Below are 17,888 nucleotides of genomic sequence, written 5' to 3' on the forward strand. Positions count from 1 at the left end.
CGGTAACATGAAAAGACCTTAAATAACCTATGTCTTTGTGTGTGTGTGTGTGTGTGTGTGTGTGCAGGCCTGGATTCATGTGTAGCAGCTTCTAGAATTACTGTCCCAACCAGTCCAAAAAAATAAATAAAAAATACCATAGTATTACTATGGTATGTTGTTACTGTAGTACTATGCCAAATAAAACGCTTATCAGTTTAGTGAAAATCTGCCATTCTGATTACCGGCGGTTTAGTTTTAGATTGAATTAGATTTAATGAGAATTTCAGTATATTATTGGTTTAAAATGTTTGAGGTTTAATAGACAGTGTAGTGAAAATTTTGAAACATTAGTTGTATTTTACCAGTACTTAGAAGATGCCATCAACAGAGAAAAATCGGGAGATGTAAATGAAGGACAAGAAACCCAGATCCGTTTTTACCTGTTTTAATGAACCCTGATTACAGTTTTAATTACAAGAGCAAAAGAAACCACATGAGAAACTAAAGTATACATGGTTTCTTGTAACGTCAAGTTGTGTCTCTCTTTACAAAGTATTACATAACCGTTGAGAGACAGATGGAAAGCTTTAAGAAAGAAGCAAAAGGAGAAAGACCTTGAACACAAAGAAATAATTGTCTTTTTCTTACATCATCCCCTCAAAATGGAAAATATATATTTATATATGTACACAACCAAAAAAAAAAAAAACATTCAAATAAAAATGTGATAGCATAATGTCACCCACCCTCTTCACCTGGTTTTCTTAATTACAACTAAAAACCAGCAATAATACAAAGCCAGAGCACTTTTATATCATGGTATCAAAGAGGGTAGAGGAATACGCTTTATTAAAATGTTCATCTTGACAGGTTAAAATCCAGGTAAGGGGTACAAACGAAATACCAGCAATAACATCAACATTAAAAATGATAAATGGTAATATAAACAAAAAAGGTATAATAAAACAGCACTGTTTATATTGAATAGAGAGCAAGAGGAAAACAAAAGTATTTTCTAACAAATAAGGCAGCTGTCAGTTAAAATACAGATACTGAACTGGTGTAAGGCCGCCAAACAAACTCCAAAAAAGTAAAAAGAGGAAAACAAAAATGAGTGTTAAGTGTGTCAGGTCCTATACTTCCTCCTTAGATGAGGGCTAAGAGGCTGAATGTCCACTTTCTAGTTGTCAGTTTGGTGAAGTGAGGTCCCTTTCTCGAGGACGTCATTGACCACGAAGTCCCTGCATTTTGCTACAAATGGAGCTGGCCGTAGCCAAACGCTGAGCCAAATAGGATGTGTTACCTGTTCAATCTTGATCATCGTAGATAAAGAACAGCCTCCTACAACTAAAACACTGCAGAGAGACTGAGATGGAGAATGCAAATGCGACGGGTCGAGTTAAAACTATACGTAGACCTTATAAGGCCAAGGACAGCTGTGCCATTCAGGGTTCTCAATGATTGGTCAGTTGTGTTTAACTTTGTCTATAACAACACTTTTCTTTCACAGTAAAGCACTGTAGGGCCCTGAAACTAAACATCCCGCTGACATAGATCTACCTTCTGAAATAGAATTTGTATCAAAACCAGCGTTTGTTCTTTTATCAAATATATACGACTATCGTGCAATAAAGTGAGAATATATGGACTCTAAATGCAAATCTTATTTAGGATATTTTCTTTTAAGGTACAAAACTAAATAAGGCATAAAAGCAGTGTTTGAGGTCATGTTTCTAAGGCCTCTCCTGTATGTAAGTTGGTACGTGTCGATAAAGCAACCCATTGAAAAGCACTGGGCGGTCAGTCTTCCGTAAAAAGGCACAAATGTTTGTTCATTTGAAGGCTTTATATTCAAAGACAACCTGTTGGATAGAGGAAAGGGGTGTGGGGTGGTATGCCTGAGATTTACCGCCAAAAAACCATGAAGATTTGCATTCTTTACAAAACAGCAGGGTGTACAGGATTGTTTAAGTGGTTTTAGGGATGATTACGAAGCTAAAACCATAAAGCGCCCTCTAATACGTTGCCCCAATGTTCCTATTACGTTCCCTCGGGGTTAAAACTGCATTATAAAAAATAAATAAGGAATAATCATATGCGATCTATAATTTGTCATCCAGCTGCTGGTCATGAAGACGGACTAACATATATAAAACGAATCCCCCAATGTATATACATGCGTTAAGATACGTTAAGAGGTTGTTGCGTGGTCCCGTCAGCCGGCTGGGCTTGCTGAACAGCTAGGAAAGTTGATGTCCGGAGCCGGCAGTGAAGACTGATAGCACGCTAGCGTTAATGGCTCTGAAGGCAGTGACATGAAGGGCCTGGTTTGAGAGCGAAAGGCAAGCTGGTTCTGCAAAAAGTCTGGGACTTGAATCTTGGTATGCAAAAAATATAAAAATGAAAGCGTCTGTAATCGCAAAGTCTGAGAACTATGATTGAGTTTGAGGTGGGGCCAGCATCCTTCCTGCTTTCTTTACTTCATCCAAGAGTGTCTGTTTAAATAAGACCATGTCCATGTGACTAAATTTCATGTGCATGAATGACAAGACAAAAAAAAAGGGAAAAAAAAGGAAAAAGATCACCATCTTTACCCATATTTTACAGGGGTGCATCAATATCCAACATCAACAGTTTAGGCACTTCTGTAATCTCTTGATTTACAAAAAAAATTATTGGGTTGATCCCTAAATCCTAGCGGAGAGCTTCTTGGGGGGTGGGGGAGTGTCCAAGTGTCCAAGAATACTAGTGGGATGATGTTAGTCTTAACACAGCAAACAAAAAGGAATGGGTTCAGTAAGCAAGGGGCTCTGGCTAAACTTGGGAAATGGGCCTTGTTACTTAAAATGCATAAAAAAAGATGTCAGTATTAATAATTTTTAGTGTTGCAACATTTTGAAGTGAGTGAACCTGCATGTACAGAAGTTTAAAAGATGTTTTGGGCATCCGAACATGCTGAATGGATGGTCTTCACATAACTTCTGAGAGCAACAGTTGCCTTCAGCCCTTAAGGAGGACAGCTCTGTGTTGGTAAGTTTGTGTTTGACCATGTCTTCTTCAGCAAACGTTGTTTTCTAAAGACAGCTGTGCTGTCGCTCGCTGCAGCTCAGAGCTCACCCTCCTCTGGCCCGTCCCCAGGGGTGCAGCCAAAGTCTCCGGACTCTTCTGCTCTCCATTTTCCTCCACCTCCTGGGTAAGTTCCTCCCTCTCTGCCCTGCTCTTCTTGTCCTCAGCCTCTTCGGTTCCCGCCTCCATTCGCTGGTCCTCACTCCAGCGGCGTTTAAAACGCAGCTTCAGAGGGATGCAGCGCGTACCCCCGGGGCTAATGGGAGCACCCTGGCCCAAGTTTAGCTCTCGGGGTTCTGCTTTAAGCCCTAAAAGGTTTACCCCAATCCCTGAGGTAGGGGCAGCTGGGGTCTTGAAGACGTCTTCCTCAAGATCATCATCATCAGTCATGCGATCGTGGTTTGGTGGAGGGGCGAGGCCACCATTGGTGTGGGGAGGGGAAAAGACATCACATTCGTCATCTTCATGTTCTTCCTCACTGATGTCGGTGACCTCGACTTCTTCCTCCGACTCCATGTCTGAGATGGGCTCAACCTACAGAACAAAGCAAAATGAGTGTTACAGAAAACCATTTTCATTCTCAAAAGGAGCTACAGTGGATTTTTTTAAGGTGAACATACCTTGATCTTTGGTGGACCAGCTGGGGTTGAGTTGTTGGTCATCATTCCGGATGAAGCAGAGTTTGAGGCTGCACCAGGCTCCCCGCTGTAAGAGAAGGAAACAGCAGCGCTTCCAGAATTTGGAGCATGTCCTGCTCCAGCCGAGTTTGGCCCTTCTCTCTGTTTGCGACCCAGTGGTGGTGGCTGTAACTTGAACTTGAATGGAGATAGATGAGGCTCCTCAGCCTGGTGGTGCAGAGGGTGACTTGACAGGTGTGGACCTACACCCGCTGGTGCTCCCAGTCCCTTGTCTAGGCGCTGGGGCTGGGGGATGACAATGTTGGGATAGTGCAAGAATGCACGGGGACTCAGATGATAGTTGTAGACACTCTGAGTGTGAGCTTGCAGGTAACGCTTCATGTCTTCTGGATTGAACGAGAAGTGGGAGCCCAGCATGGGTGACAGGGATGGAGAAGGTGTGTAGGGCATGTGAGATGTAGGGGTCATGGAGAGAGCTGGAGAAAGAGCAGGAGCCAGCAAGCCTCCAGGGCCTGGGAGAGGGGACACTGGGAATGGAGACAAGGATTCAGGGTGCACCCTGTGTGGGGGTGCATGGGGCCCGCTCCTGGGGAGCCCAGTTGGGTTAGGCGGTGCACCGTAGACACGGAACAAGGAATCGTGGGACAAGCGTGGATGGAGCAGGTTTCTGAAGGCGCGGTCGGCCGGGCGGTCGTCACCGGGTGCCATGCCAGTTTCCTCAAGTTCCGAGTTGGTGGAGGTGCCATCGCTGCAGTCGGAGACAGAGCCACGAGCTATGCGCCGAGGCACAGCACTGAAGACACCAGGACTGCGCAGTTCCTCACTAGGAGAGAGGACGTCCGATGGCGTGGATGGAGGGAAGCGGAAATGAGTGCTTACACCTGATGGGATAGGTGGTGCACTTTGTGGAACACCAGAACCTATGAGAAAGGTTGAGAAATTTTAATAATTGTTTTACTTTGCACATCAAACTAAATGGGTGGGTTTCAGAAAGATTGAGTTAAGAAGCAGGGGTCTTCACCTGCAGAGCCCATGTCAATGAACGGATAGTTGACCAACACCAGCTTGTTGAAGTTGAACTTGTAGGTGAATCTTTTCCCTTTGGTCTTGTGCAAGATCCTTTTGTTGTAGTAGTATCTGCGGAGACAGTGTTGGCATGGTTACACACTTGCCAAAGCCATTATTAGGAGTCACAGTTTGTTGAAGGCCGGCCATTTTTATGTATTTGACATTCTTGTACTTGTTAAATTTGCAACGGCAATGCCCAGTTTAGAGATGAAAGTTAAAACAGAAGAGCTGAATTTGCACATTTAATCAAAAACAGTGTGACCGTTTTCCGAACACATCAACGTATAGTTCTCTTGCAATAAATGACAGATCCAAAATGAAAATTCTTGGCTGAGACTGAAAACTTGGGACAAAAACCCCAATCTGCTCATTTTAAATTAGCTTCTGAATACCTATAAAAAATTATATTAATAATATCATATCAATAATATATTTTAAGTAAATTTACTTCTCTCTAATTGGACTGGCCTTAATGTAACAAAAAAATAACCGTTCAAACAGCAAATTGCATTAAATCCAATTGACCTAGTTCAGATAATATGCACACTGTTTCTTATGCTTAAATTTTCTTCAATTTTAAACAGATCTGTTAAAAATCTTGTGTAGCCAAAATTCTATGATCATATGCAGCACCTGTCAGGAAGCAAAATGTCAGACCAGCTTTTCCAAAGAGAGAAAAACCAAACCTTTTTCAGTTAAAGCCTGACGTAATTACTGTATCGTTAAGGAGCACTGAAAGTTATTATATATAGTTATATATAACACACACGTTAAATTCTTCCATACATGAAAGGATTCAGCCAACCAGATTCAGATATGTGCAGAGCAGATACGTGACTTCACGGCTATTTGAAGCTTAAGATGTTAAGATGATTTATGGGTTCAATGTGTTTAATTAAGATGTCACTGAGAGTCTGGAGATACATGTGTGAGAAGACATGATTGTGATATACAATGATGTGTGAATCAGGGCACTGAGAAGTTCACAGGCACATACTCAACCAACAAAGAAAAGGGCACATACACAACATGCACATGCATAACACTTTGAAGTGCATTTGAACTTGCTTCAAAAGAGCACAAGAACTCTTAAGCGTTTCTGTATTTGCACACGCGTGTTGTGCAGACATTCACATACACACAGTACATATGCTGTTGAGTGAAACGGCTGATCCAACTGACCTTTTGTTTACTTTCACTAAGCTTAACACGGATGACATCCATTATGAAAGCAGTGGTCTGGTTATATGATGGTCTACAAGCAGCATCAGGGTATCAGGTAAATACAACGAGTGTGTACATGTTGTTTTGCATTGTCTGTTGGCCTGCAGTCTGTTCATTTTCAACAGCTCAACAATGAGACGCCTGTGCAGCCTGGAGTCTGTCTGAATGGTGTTTGAATTTTAGGGAACACGTGCAACCTCTTAGGTATGAAAGGAAAGAAAGCAGAGAGAGAGTGCCTTCAGGCCTTTCTTTCCCAAATGACTAGATTTACACTGAATGTGCACACTTTTCACACATTTTCCCAAAAAAATCAAAAGAATCCCCAAAAAAAAGAATAGATTTACTGGTAGTAAAATGGGTTAAACTAAACTGAAAGAACTGTTGTTGGTTGCTGATGAAAGCATGATGAAATTAGCCAAAAAATGTTCATCTCTGACCATCTCTTAAATTAACATTTATAGACCAATTTGGTGTTTGCAAACAGTGATGACGTTTTTTTGTGGGCGGAGCCTGTGGCAGAAAATGAAACATTTGAGTTTATATTTCAAAATTCAGACTTTATTCTTGCAATTCTGATTAAATCACACAATTCTGATATGGAAAAACTCGTCATTCTCTCTTTTCCCCTCGGCTCAGAATCATGAGTTTATATCCCTGACTTCTGGCTTTTTTTCCTCAGAATTGACAAAATCGTTATTGTTGAGTTAAATTGAGTTATAAAGTCAGAGTTGTGAGATAAAATAAGTAAATGTTATGTAAAATGTTAATAATAATAGGTTTAAATAGCATTTCATGCTGTAACTGTAGGGTTAATATAATATGTCCCCTATGAATTGCGCTATTGTGTAAATAAAATTTATGCTTTAAAAGTAGAGTAATCATAGCAGTTGTCATCCATAGTCTGTCCATTAAAATGTCTGCGTTTAGCTCTAAATGGCGTCTTTGACAACAGTATTCTATAAAAATCATTTGCATTCCGTTTCTGACGTCCAAAGGCACAAAAATAATTATTTTCTCTTATTCCATGGATTTGACCCATTTCCCTCCACTTGTTATCAGTGTTCTTCTGCCACCACTATGCGCGTACAGCTGCAAATGACGTAACTGAGACATCTACTCCAAATTGGTCCATTCAAAACTCTTAAAATGCATTCATATACTTACAGAGTCTGATGGTATTACCATGTTTTGTTTTGGTAATAATCATTCAATACTAAGTTATACCTTAAAGTTGCTAGTTTATTCTGGTTGGTTGCTAGGTTGTTGCTTACTGGCCAGAGTCAAGAATTTGCAAAACACTCAGCTTAACATCTAAAAACTTGGCCCACCGTCCTATTCACTTGAATGTGTGTAATACTGCATCATCAGGTATTTTTCTTCATATGTTTTGGGAGTGTTCTATCGTCATTAATCTACGGACACATGTAAACCTGGTTTTATCCTCCTTGCTAAAAATTGATTGCTTTGCTAACCCAAGTTTGTGTCTTCTTAATGATGATTCTGGTCTCTGTATAAGCTTAATACAAAAGAGAATGTTGTTTGCTGGTTTTACGGCTGCGAAGACGACAATAATACAGAACTGGTTTACACCGCACATGTGTGGAAAAACATGTTGGATTCATAGCCTCCTGAAAATAGTGACTTGTGAATGTACAACAGCGCGAATTAATGGGGCCAAGCCTTCTACTATTGATGCTTGGCAGGGTTTTTCCTTTAACATTATATAAAGGAATGACTTCTTTTTTTTCCCTCTCTCTCTTCCTTTTGACTGGACTCTTTAAAGTATTGATTATATGTCTGTTTTTGTGTTGTGTTGTTTTGAATGGATGTTGTGATGTTGTGTGTAAAAAAAAGTTGATAAAAAGAGAACACCAAAATGTAGTTGTTAAGGTTAGCCATTTGAACAAACCGTAACAGTGATGTTTGCCTGAATGAAATTACAATGCATGAAAGATTTGTCGAATTTAAGAAACACCGAGCAATCAAATTTTGGAGAAAGCTGCAAAGATTGAGGATTCTGTGTGGGCCTAGAAATGAGCACAAGTACAGAACCCCCGAACTTCAGAATTACGCGAATGAAGAAAACCAGCTTCAACAGAGCACAAAAAAGTTAATATGAGGTCACAGTAGACTGTGTGCGCACGCATGCTTTTTGGAGTTAACTTGGAGGACATGTTTTGGGTCCTCCACATGTGTTGAACAGAGGAGAGTTCTTTCTTTTCTCAGAAGTGAGACACTGAGGAACTTTCTGCTTTACATCTGAACTGTACACAGCTTTCTGTTGCCTTTCTTCTTCCCCCTCCCTTCCTCTTCCATTCATATGTCCACATTTCTCTTTGAGAAATGAAAGAGTTCTCGGAAGTGGAGGACGCGCACTAGTCCTGTAAGTGATGGCTGATGAGTGCTAAGTGGGCTTGATTATTCTGGGATGGTGAAGGCAGGTTCAGCAGGTTTGAGTGGGCATCCGCAGGTTGCCATGGCGACCAGTCCAAAGCATTGAATAACACGAAGGAGACAGACAAACAGGCAACCGGACAGATTGCGAATGACAGATGAGGACTGAAAAAGGCAAAGGCGGAAAAATGGTATAAGGGGAGGAACACTAACACAGAAAGACAAGCAACGCAGGAGTGTTGTTGATGAACACAAAGTCAGTTAATACAAGAACAAGAGCACATAAAATCAAAGAGACACAGTGTTCTAGACTGAGCAAAGATAAAACTGCCAGCAATATTAACCTACTTTACCTTGAGCTGGAAGCACAAAAGTCTGATTTTGTACAAAACTAATTCCCTTTATATCACACTCTAGCGAATTGTCTTGCAATTCCAAACTATCGTGAAACAAAATGGACTAAAGTGAGTGAGATGAATTGCTCTTCATGGGAAGCAACTCCGCTAACAGTTAACTGGCTTGCTCAGTTGGGTACACTTAATTTCTAGCGATTATCGTCGATTTGATTGCACAAATACTATTTAAACTAAACTGAGCTACACAATGACATCTCTGAATTCAATAATGAAATGCCTTTAACTGAAAATTGAGTGTTTAATCTTATCATTATACATTACTGACACTCTATCCTCCAATTTGATACTGTTAAGTGCTTTCACACAATCTGTATTGTTAAAAGCGCTATATAAATAAAGGTGACTTGACTTGACAGTTACTAAAATGAACCACAAGAGAGACTTGACATCAACATCAATAATCTGATGCTGTCAAGTTGCTATTTTACGTTATCATAAATATGCATCATCAGTCTGGTTGTTAGCATTTTGCTCAGCTAACATTCTAATTTCATGCTAGCGTATCAAGTTGACACTAAGCACAAATGAATGATTACACAATTGAATATGTGGTATATATCTGATATCTATTGCTATAGAGTGTGTTGGCACATTGTTAAGCTAGCATGTTATCTAAAGTTATCATGTTGCCAAAAGTGATAAGGCCCGGCATTCACACCAAGGACGAGAACTATAATGCTAACTATATAACTGAAGTTTTAGTAATCATTCTAAGTCTATGACAATAGCAGCATCCACATTGCTCCTATAACGATAACGAAACAAAAACGTTTTTTTTTTACCTGATGAACAACAAAAACAAAGCACAAGTATTTAAAGAGGCAGACATCATAACAGCACACTTATAATACACATAATGTTATTGTCCATTGGTGTGAGTGTTAATATAGTTAGCGTGGTTGGTGTGAATAGGTCTACACTCTAAATAAACACCAATAATGTGTTATATGGAATGTATGTATAATCCACATGTTTCTTGACACTGTTTTTGATCAAATATTAACTGAGCTCGTTCTGGAAATGTCTTATCAAAGATGTTGGCCAATCATTTTGTCACATCTAGAGCGGTCACTGCATCAGTAGAGTGCTTATCAATGTTGTCTGGGTAGGCAGCTCACTTGGTTGTCAAACGGAGCCATTACCCGAGTTTATTCAGTTACTCTAATGCAGGTTTTCATCAGCGGGTGAAAATGACAGATTACGATTTAATGAGCAGATGTAGTCTTCACCTGAGCGCTCGGCTGAGCTTGTCATAATTCATCTGGGGCTTGCACTTGCGGGCGCCCCACAGTCGGGCCACCTCGTCCGGGTCTTTGATGACGAATTCGCCGTAATCCCCCTGCCAGGCGATGACATCATGGTACTCCTCCTTCCGCAGCAGCTCCAGGATGAAGTGCCAGAGCTGGATCTGTCTGGAACCAGGACTCGACTCCGGCTTGTAGGCCCAGTCTGGGAAGGCAAACCCTAGAGGTCAGACACAAAACACTTGAGAGTCTTGCCTCTTCGATGCAATCTAGCCAACGTTTGGTGGGAGTAAAGTGAGGGCGTGTTTCACCACATCTTATCTCGATTACTAAGAGGTTGTATTACCTCTGCTGTCTATTAATTAATTAATTAAATTGACATTAAGCCAAGGGAACGATGCGTTTCCAAGGCTGTAGGCATTTAGACTCACTCTCTGGGTTTTAGTCTGGTAAAAGTTTATGCGATTTCTGTTTATCTCTCAATCACCTCCCAAGTCTGAATAAGTTGTAAGAAATTCCTTAGTGTCTAGTTAACGAGTGCTTCGATCCAGAATCCTTGAGGCAGTAGTCAAAATAACACTCACACAGAGATGGTACACAGTCTCTACTTTTAGACTCAATACTTGCAGAAAAAGAAGCAGGAGGCCGCTGGAGGCGAGACAAAAACACGCCAGTGACTTTAAGGGTCTTTTGTCTCATTACAGGAACTGTTTGTGCTTTGAGACGTTAACACGGACAGACGGTTACACAACATGCTAAGTGACAGACCTATTACGAATCCATGCACAACACTGAGTCAACGTGACATCGTGAGACGGCGGAAGAGCTCTTTGAAACAAGCACGAGAAACACCTGAGATCGTTAGGCTTTGGCGCACTTGGACGCAAAGTCTGCAGACTCAACCCAAACGAGGTGAAGTATTTCTGCTGGCTCTAAATTAGACACAATGTCCTATTAGGAAAGAAAAAACAAAATCAGAGCTAAAAACAATGAACCGAGATTCCATCTCTCAGGCGCACTATATCAGGTGGGAACGACCGAAAATAACAGCATAATTCCCACACTCGCACACAAAAGAGAAAGAGAGGGTCTTGGCGCACGACGGGTTGTTGTGCTCACTGGAATGCCCCTTTCAGACGGTTTAGAGCTTGGCTGCTAATAAAGCCTATCGCCGTGTTAGGCAGCGAACACAGAACAGCTCAGCATTACCGCCACCGCCAACCGCACACATGTGCTGCGGGACCCACGCTGCGCAGGGGGGCGGTAGGATGACTTGGACACCGTGGGCTGGTACTAACTGTCCGTGACAACTGCTGAACAGTCGGCAATGCGGCTTGACTCATGATTGAGATGTTTGGTTGAGAGATCTGGCAGATCGGAGATGTACAATTCACTTGACCCACTGAAAAGCAGTAGAGCAGTTCCATTTCTTGAGGTAAACACCACCGAGTCACATGAATATCCTGAATTTAAGTTACAAAGAAATTTGGTTCATGTATAAAGTAATGATAACTTGCAGTTCAGTGAGTGAGTCAGATGTTGATTCAGTAAGCACTTAGCGAGTTCATTCAGTGCAGGATACGTCAGGTTGATTCAGACCAGCTCATAAGAGTTATTTACTCATGAATCAGACAATGCTTCTGATTCCAGTAAAAAAAAGAGACATTCAATCGTGAATGGACTACACAGGTTGCGCCGCATGTTTTTGATTCACTAAAAAGATCCAGCTCATAAGAGTCATTTGCTATTGAAACAACTCAACAGAAAGATGCGTTTTCGCCATTATTCAGCGAGAGTAAAAACACTCAAATCAGACTGCAAACTCGTATTTGCAACCCAAAAGGCTTGATTCCTTTTGCTGTGTGTTGAGGATACAGCAATGCAGGAAACACTGGCATAACTACAACAGAAGTGATACTCAAAGTAATACTAAAATAAAAAACAAAAAAATACACCCCACCAACTGGGCCTGCAATTTCAGCACCTTTTTCAAAGAGATGTATAGGAACGCGACTTCAAAAAGTCTTCTCATCATTCATCACCATTCATGCCAATTTTACCAAGATGTGTCACATTAAACGGCTCATATATGATTAGTTGTGTGTTTGTGGGACCAGACCTCCACCGAGCGAGTGGGCACACAGTAACACAAAGCATCCCACAGCGCGTACGTGTCAGCGCTGACTCATGGCGTATGCGTGAGTGTATTTGTCATTCAGCTTTCACAAAAAGTGCGCCTTTTCCCTCCACTCTCTACCTTTTTCTCTCTCTCGTGCGTTGGGTCCCTGGCTCCCACACCATCTCCTAGCAACAAGACACTTTGGTGCTATAAATACACGTATAGCAGAGACAAAAAAAACTGAATGCAATTAATCAATTAATGAAATCAAAACGCACAAGCTAAAATATCCAAAGTACATTTGATTCCAATAAACAAAGAGATTAAAGGACCGTTTCCCCAAATATGAAAAATCATTCATGCCGTTTCAAACCTGTATGACTTTTTCCTCCTTTGAAACACACAAAAAAGAATATCTCAGTGTGTTTTGGACCCCACTGACTTTCACTGTATGGACAAAAACATTCTTCAAAATAACTTATTTTGTGTTTTGCAAAAGAAAGACAGTCATAGAGGTTTGAAATGGCAAGAATGAATTTTACATGATTATATAATTTTATTTTTTAATTTATGATTTTATCGATATGAAGTAAAATTACAGACTTTGTTTTATGGGTGAACTTTCCCTTACAGTATCTGAGTCGGTTTATATAGGTGGTTGCTTCAAAATCAGTTTTTAATGTTTTTTTTTTTTTAAATTTGATCAAAAATCTTTGAAAAGTAATCAATAAGCTGCACAATTCGACTGTAGTGGAATTAGTTCTGTGCCAAATTTTAATACATACGCTCAGGGGTAACAGTGATGTTTGCTCAAACAGAATTAATAAGAAAGCCACAACTGGCAATATGGTGACGATCAACAGGTAGACATCCCTTAATAAGAAGAAGGGACATAAAATAAACCCCAGACAAGGGCTAAACGTCAGACTCCAGGGAAGGCCGAGGAATGACTTTACAAGAAACCGCTCTGAGGTACTTTCAAACAAACCAGTGTGCCATAATACACTCTTTTTTTTCACATAAGACCACAAGCCCATAAGACAACTTAGCGCATGCACACAAACACGCTCAATCAAAGCGCAATAACAGCTAAAACAGGCACGTCCCCTGGTGTCTGTGGGTTCTGCTGGGACTGCTGTTTCTCTAACGGTTACTGTCACTAATGGGTAAGGAGTCAGGAGACTGCCAGACGAAACCCTTGCTTGACAGGGCCCTGTACACACGCTTACAAAAACAATATGACATAAGCCTTACATGATAGCACCTGTACAAACTGTACCGGCACGAACAAACAAACCGGCTGACGAACATCTGACCGAACATTACACGCAAGTTGGAGGAAATTGGACCCTAATATCCGCCTTGGCATCGCTCTTTTGCCATTTCCAAGTCTCTAAAAACAGCACCTATTGCCGTTGTCTCTGTTTGCGATTAGCGTTCAGCTGCAACAGCTCTTTTTTATGGCGAGGCCGTGACGCAAGTACGAAAAAGAAAACAAAAACGCCGTCCTCTGCGTCTCTGGTCTGTATTTAAAGGCTCAGAAATGTTTAGGGCCCCCGCGCTCATTCGTTCTGTTTCTCTCCATCTCTCCCCCACTTCCCTCCCTTCCTCCTATTCTTTGTGGGCTCTATATTTAGGCAGAGGAAAAGGTCGTTCTCCATCTACTAATGATGGTGGCGACAGGGAAAAAAAAGGGTACGAGTGTGTGCCAGAGTGAATGTGTGCAGGATGAGTAATACAAAAGAACCACGAGCCGCTCTGATGCCTAAATGTTCCACTTACAATCGACAGTGTCACTCTGCCTTGAAAAATACTGACGGCCGATTGATATGGGGCACGTTGGCGTCGGTCCGCGTACGTTCGGCAGTTGGTTGCACTGATTCCGAGCTGTGTGGAATGAGTCAGTGTTGTTTTGCGTTAATGAGAACGCCCCCGACAAAAAAATACAACAAAACCCTGCAACTGCATGTTTATGTGTTTCAGATTTTCTCGGGGCGCTACGGATCGCACCTTATTATTTGCGACTCATCTGGGTGATACCTGGAGGCATTGTTTATATACACATAATCAGTCATATAACAATGACATTAACGACTCAGCTGTCAAATTAGCTTGGAGATATGAGAAATATTTATGACATATTCAATATTATTCTGTTATCGGTACAAAATTAATCATTACCAAGAAAGTTGTGATAATTAACAATTCTACCAGCAGTTTTGTGCCTGCTGCTGGTCACAAATTACATGGAAGTGTCAAGACTGTGCTATTTATTGTTCCATCTCTGATTTAAACCTCAAGAATAAAAAATGGCAACATTGTTTGAGGAGTTGTGATTCATTTCCACAAATCAGTTCTTTTGAACTGTCTGTTTAAATGAATCACTGATTCAACAATTTGTTTGCATCATCACTCAAAAATATAATTAACAAAAAACCTATTTAGGGAACAATAAAAAGACTTTCACTGATTAATCACTTATATTTAATGATTTAACAGACTTTTCAACAAAGGCTGTTTGGTCAAACTTATGGTTCTTTTGATTGAAAAACAACAACAACAAAAACAACTTTTAAGCCATTTAAAAAAAAAAAAAGATAAATAAAGCTTAAGATACCCTGCCACGAGTCAGCACCAATAGCCCTCTGAGCAGCGCGCCAACATATAATCGCTGTTGCGCTACAGGCATCCCGAGTTCGAATCCTGGTTTAAGGACCTTTCCTGATCCCACCCCCCTCTCTCTCTCCCACTTCGCATTCCTGTCAATTCTACACTGTATGTCCTATAGTAATAAAAAGTACAAAAAAAAGCCAAAGATAAAATAATTCATTAATAATAAGACCATTAGCTAAAATAAATAAATAATTGAAATATTATACAGTTTTTTAGCTGTATTAATGGCCATTCACACCAAGGACTAGTGTTGTTAAAAGACCCGGTACTTCAGTACCAAGTCGGTACTAAAAAACTGAAAACGTCACGGTACCAGGTTTCTTTAGTACCGGTGGTACCGAGTACCCAGTCAGCCCGGTTCTTGCTGCGCTATCTGAAAGGTGTGCAGATGTGCTCTCTTCATAAAAGGACCGAGACAGGGCGACCTCAAAAGGAGGAAACACAACAAAACATTTTAAAGACCGACACCTGGATCAAATGAAAGAGTTCAAGCAGGTAAGTTTCCATTTAATATTTAGATCTTCTGTTATGATTATTATTCCATATTTTAATTTGAATTTATTTCAATCCGACACATTGTCGTTATAGCGGAGTTAATCGTTAGCATAAGCACGGCTAAAGCTAATATAATGAGCATTAGAATGAAGTTTCTTTATTAACTATTTAATGCTCCTATAACTTTTATTAGAGTTAAAAAAAAAAAAAAAAAAAAGGAGGAGGACATGATGGTATTTACTATTTTTGATGAATTGTGAATCTAAAATATGTGTGTTAGAAAATGTACAAATGGTTAACAGTGTTATATAAAATCAGCCCATCAGAAAAGCAGTTCTGGGTGTTTTTTTTTATAGCTAACTTAGTTGTTATTCTTGGCTGGGTAACTCTAGCAGGTTTTGAAAGCACTTTAAAATTAAATTTGTATACAGTTTGGATTAAATGAAAGTATGGTCAAATTTTATCTCCTGTATAGACTTTACAATAAGATAGCATTCATTGACATGACTTCACGTTATTATCTATCATCAAATTAGAGTGAGTGAACAATATATATTTATTTATTATTCATGTTTTTGAATGTTATTTAATTAAAACACTTGATCATTCATGTTTGTTCCTCGTTCATTAAATAATTTTAACAGCTTGAACTTTTGATTTTATGTATTAGTAAATTTTGAAATGAACCCCAAGAAGAAGAATTGCTATATAACTATTGTTTATTCATAGGTCATGTTATCTAACAAATGGAATCTTATTGTAAAGTGTTTTTAATACTACAGTTTCCTTCTATTTGATATACACTCGTCTTAAAATATATGTAATCTTATCTAAATTTATCATAAAAGTTGAAGTTTGTTATTTACTGAAATGTTATATTTTAGCTGTTGTCAATCTAATGTCTAATGTTGCATAAATGTTGTTTATTATATTTTCCTTTTACAGCTGCAGGCTGAGGAAGATCATGAAGCACCAGCAAACCCTAAAACAGACAACAGTGTACAGTTGTTTTTCAGTGCCAGCAGAAATGAGACAAACTTTTGGGTGAAACTTGTTTAACTTTTTTCATACTTTTATTTACTTTCGGAAAAACTTGAAACAATTTTAAATAAGCATAAAGAATGGCATTGATTTTTGCTTAACTTTATTAATAAAAATAATGTGTTTTTTAATTAATCATGTTTTTGTGTTTTGCTTTGGTACCGAAATTGTTATTGGTACCAAATACTGAAATTTTGGTACTGTGACAACATTACCAAGGACGAGAACTATGACAATAATTATAATTTTTACTTAAAGGGATAGTTCACCCAAAAATGAAAATTTGATGTTTATCTGCTTACCCCCAGGGCATTTAAGATGTAGGTGACTTTGTTTCTTCAGTAGAACACAAACGAAGGTTTTTAACTCAAACCTTTGCAGTCTGTCAGTCCTATAATGGCAGTCAATGGGACCCACAGCTTTGAGAGTAAAGAAAAAAAAAAAAACATACAGACAAAACCAAATTAAACCCCGTGGCTCGTGATGATACATTGACAAGACAAAACGATCGGTCTGTGCAAGAAACTGAACAGCATTTATATAGTTTTTTTTACCTCTGATCCACCGCAATGTCCAACTGTTCTAAGCGCGATCACAACAGTATCGTCACGAGCCGCAGGGTTTAATTTGGTTTTGTCGGTGTATGTTTCTTTTGACTCTCAAAGCAGTGGGTCCCATTGGCTAACATTATATGACTGACAGACTGCAACAGTTTGAGTTCAAAATCTTCGTTTGTGTTCTACTGAAGAAACAAATGGCGCTTTTCTACTGTGTGGTACGACTCGGCTCAGAGCGGCTCGGTTTGCGTTTCCACTGCAGTTTAGCACTGCTTTAGAGTGGGCGGGATTGTTATAGTTGTGCCGCCTCTACTGCCGTGACTCTTGAAAAACGTTTTAATTTCCGCATCGCTCATCACGCTCTTGCTGGATCCACTCCTCGGCTACCAACAAGAGGAATGTCTGTACTTCCTCAACAGACAACGAAACAGCCATTTTTTGTTGTTAAAAGAAAGGTGCGCTCATTCAAAAACAGTCACATTCGATCGTTCGCTGGCTGTGCTGATTTAAATCTAGCGGGTCTGTTGTGTCTCGTGCCGCTAGTTCAATGACGCAGGCAATGACTATTCTCTCCGGCCAATCAGTGATCAGCAGAGTTTACACATCACGTTTTGGTAACGGTACGGTTCGCTTGGAACCTCGGCCGAGGTGGTACTAAAAAAAAAGTACCAGGTACCGTACCCAGTGGAAACCCCCCCCAAAAGTGAGCTGTACTGAACCATACCATGCCGTACCATGCAGTGGAAAAGCGCCAAAAGTCACCTACATCTTGGATGCCCTGGGGGTAAACAGATAAACATCAAATTTTCATTTTTGGGTGAACGATCCCTTTAATAAATCACTCTAATTCTATGATACTAGGCAAGTCCACATTGATGCTGCTGAGGAACTAAATCATATAAATAATCACTTCCAGAACTAATTTTTCCTACTGAAGAATGATACAAATACTGGCAGCCAATCAGAACCCA

At 40.0% G+C, this 17,888-nt stretch overlaps 1 protein-coding gene across 4 annotated transcripts in view; it reads right to left on the reverse strand.

The window, feature by feature from the left end:
• Positions 1-369: 369 nt before the first annotated feature.
• The window catches only part of erf (Ets2 repressor factor), a 42,108-nt gene continuing 24,589 nt past the window's right edge, over positions 370-17,888 (reverse strand). For 2 of the 4 annotated variants that reach the window (XM_058753505.1, XM_058753504.1), the window contains exons 2-5: positions 10,018-10,237; positions 4,708-4,823; positions 3,669-4,606; positions 370-3,582 (exon numbers count right to left, since the gene is read on the reverse strand). In XM_058753505.1, coding sequence (XP_058609488.1) covers positions 3,040-3,582; positions 3,669-4,606; positions 4,708-4,823; positions 10,018-10,049 — 1,629 coding nt within the window. In that variant the 5' untranslated portion in view covers positions 10,050-10,237 and the 3' untranslated portion in view covers positions 370-3,039. Of the gene's footprint in view, positions 3,583-3,668; positions 4,607-4,707; positions 4,824-10,017; positions 10,253-17,888 lie in introns of all 4 variants that reach the window. The other 2 variants (XM_058753506.1, XM_058753503.1) reach the window with 1 other exon arrangement.

The sequence above is a fragment of the Onychostoma macrolepis genome, chromosome 19 (genome assembly GCF_012432095.1).
Source record: "Onychostoma macrolepis isolate SWU-2019 chromosome 19, ASM1243209v1, whole genome shotgun sequence".
Lineage (NCBI taxonomy): Eukaryota > Metazoa > Chordata > Actinopteri > Cypriniformes > Cyprinidae > Onychostoma > Onychostoma macrolepis.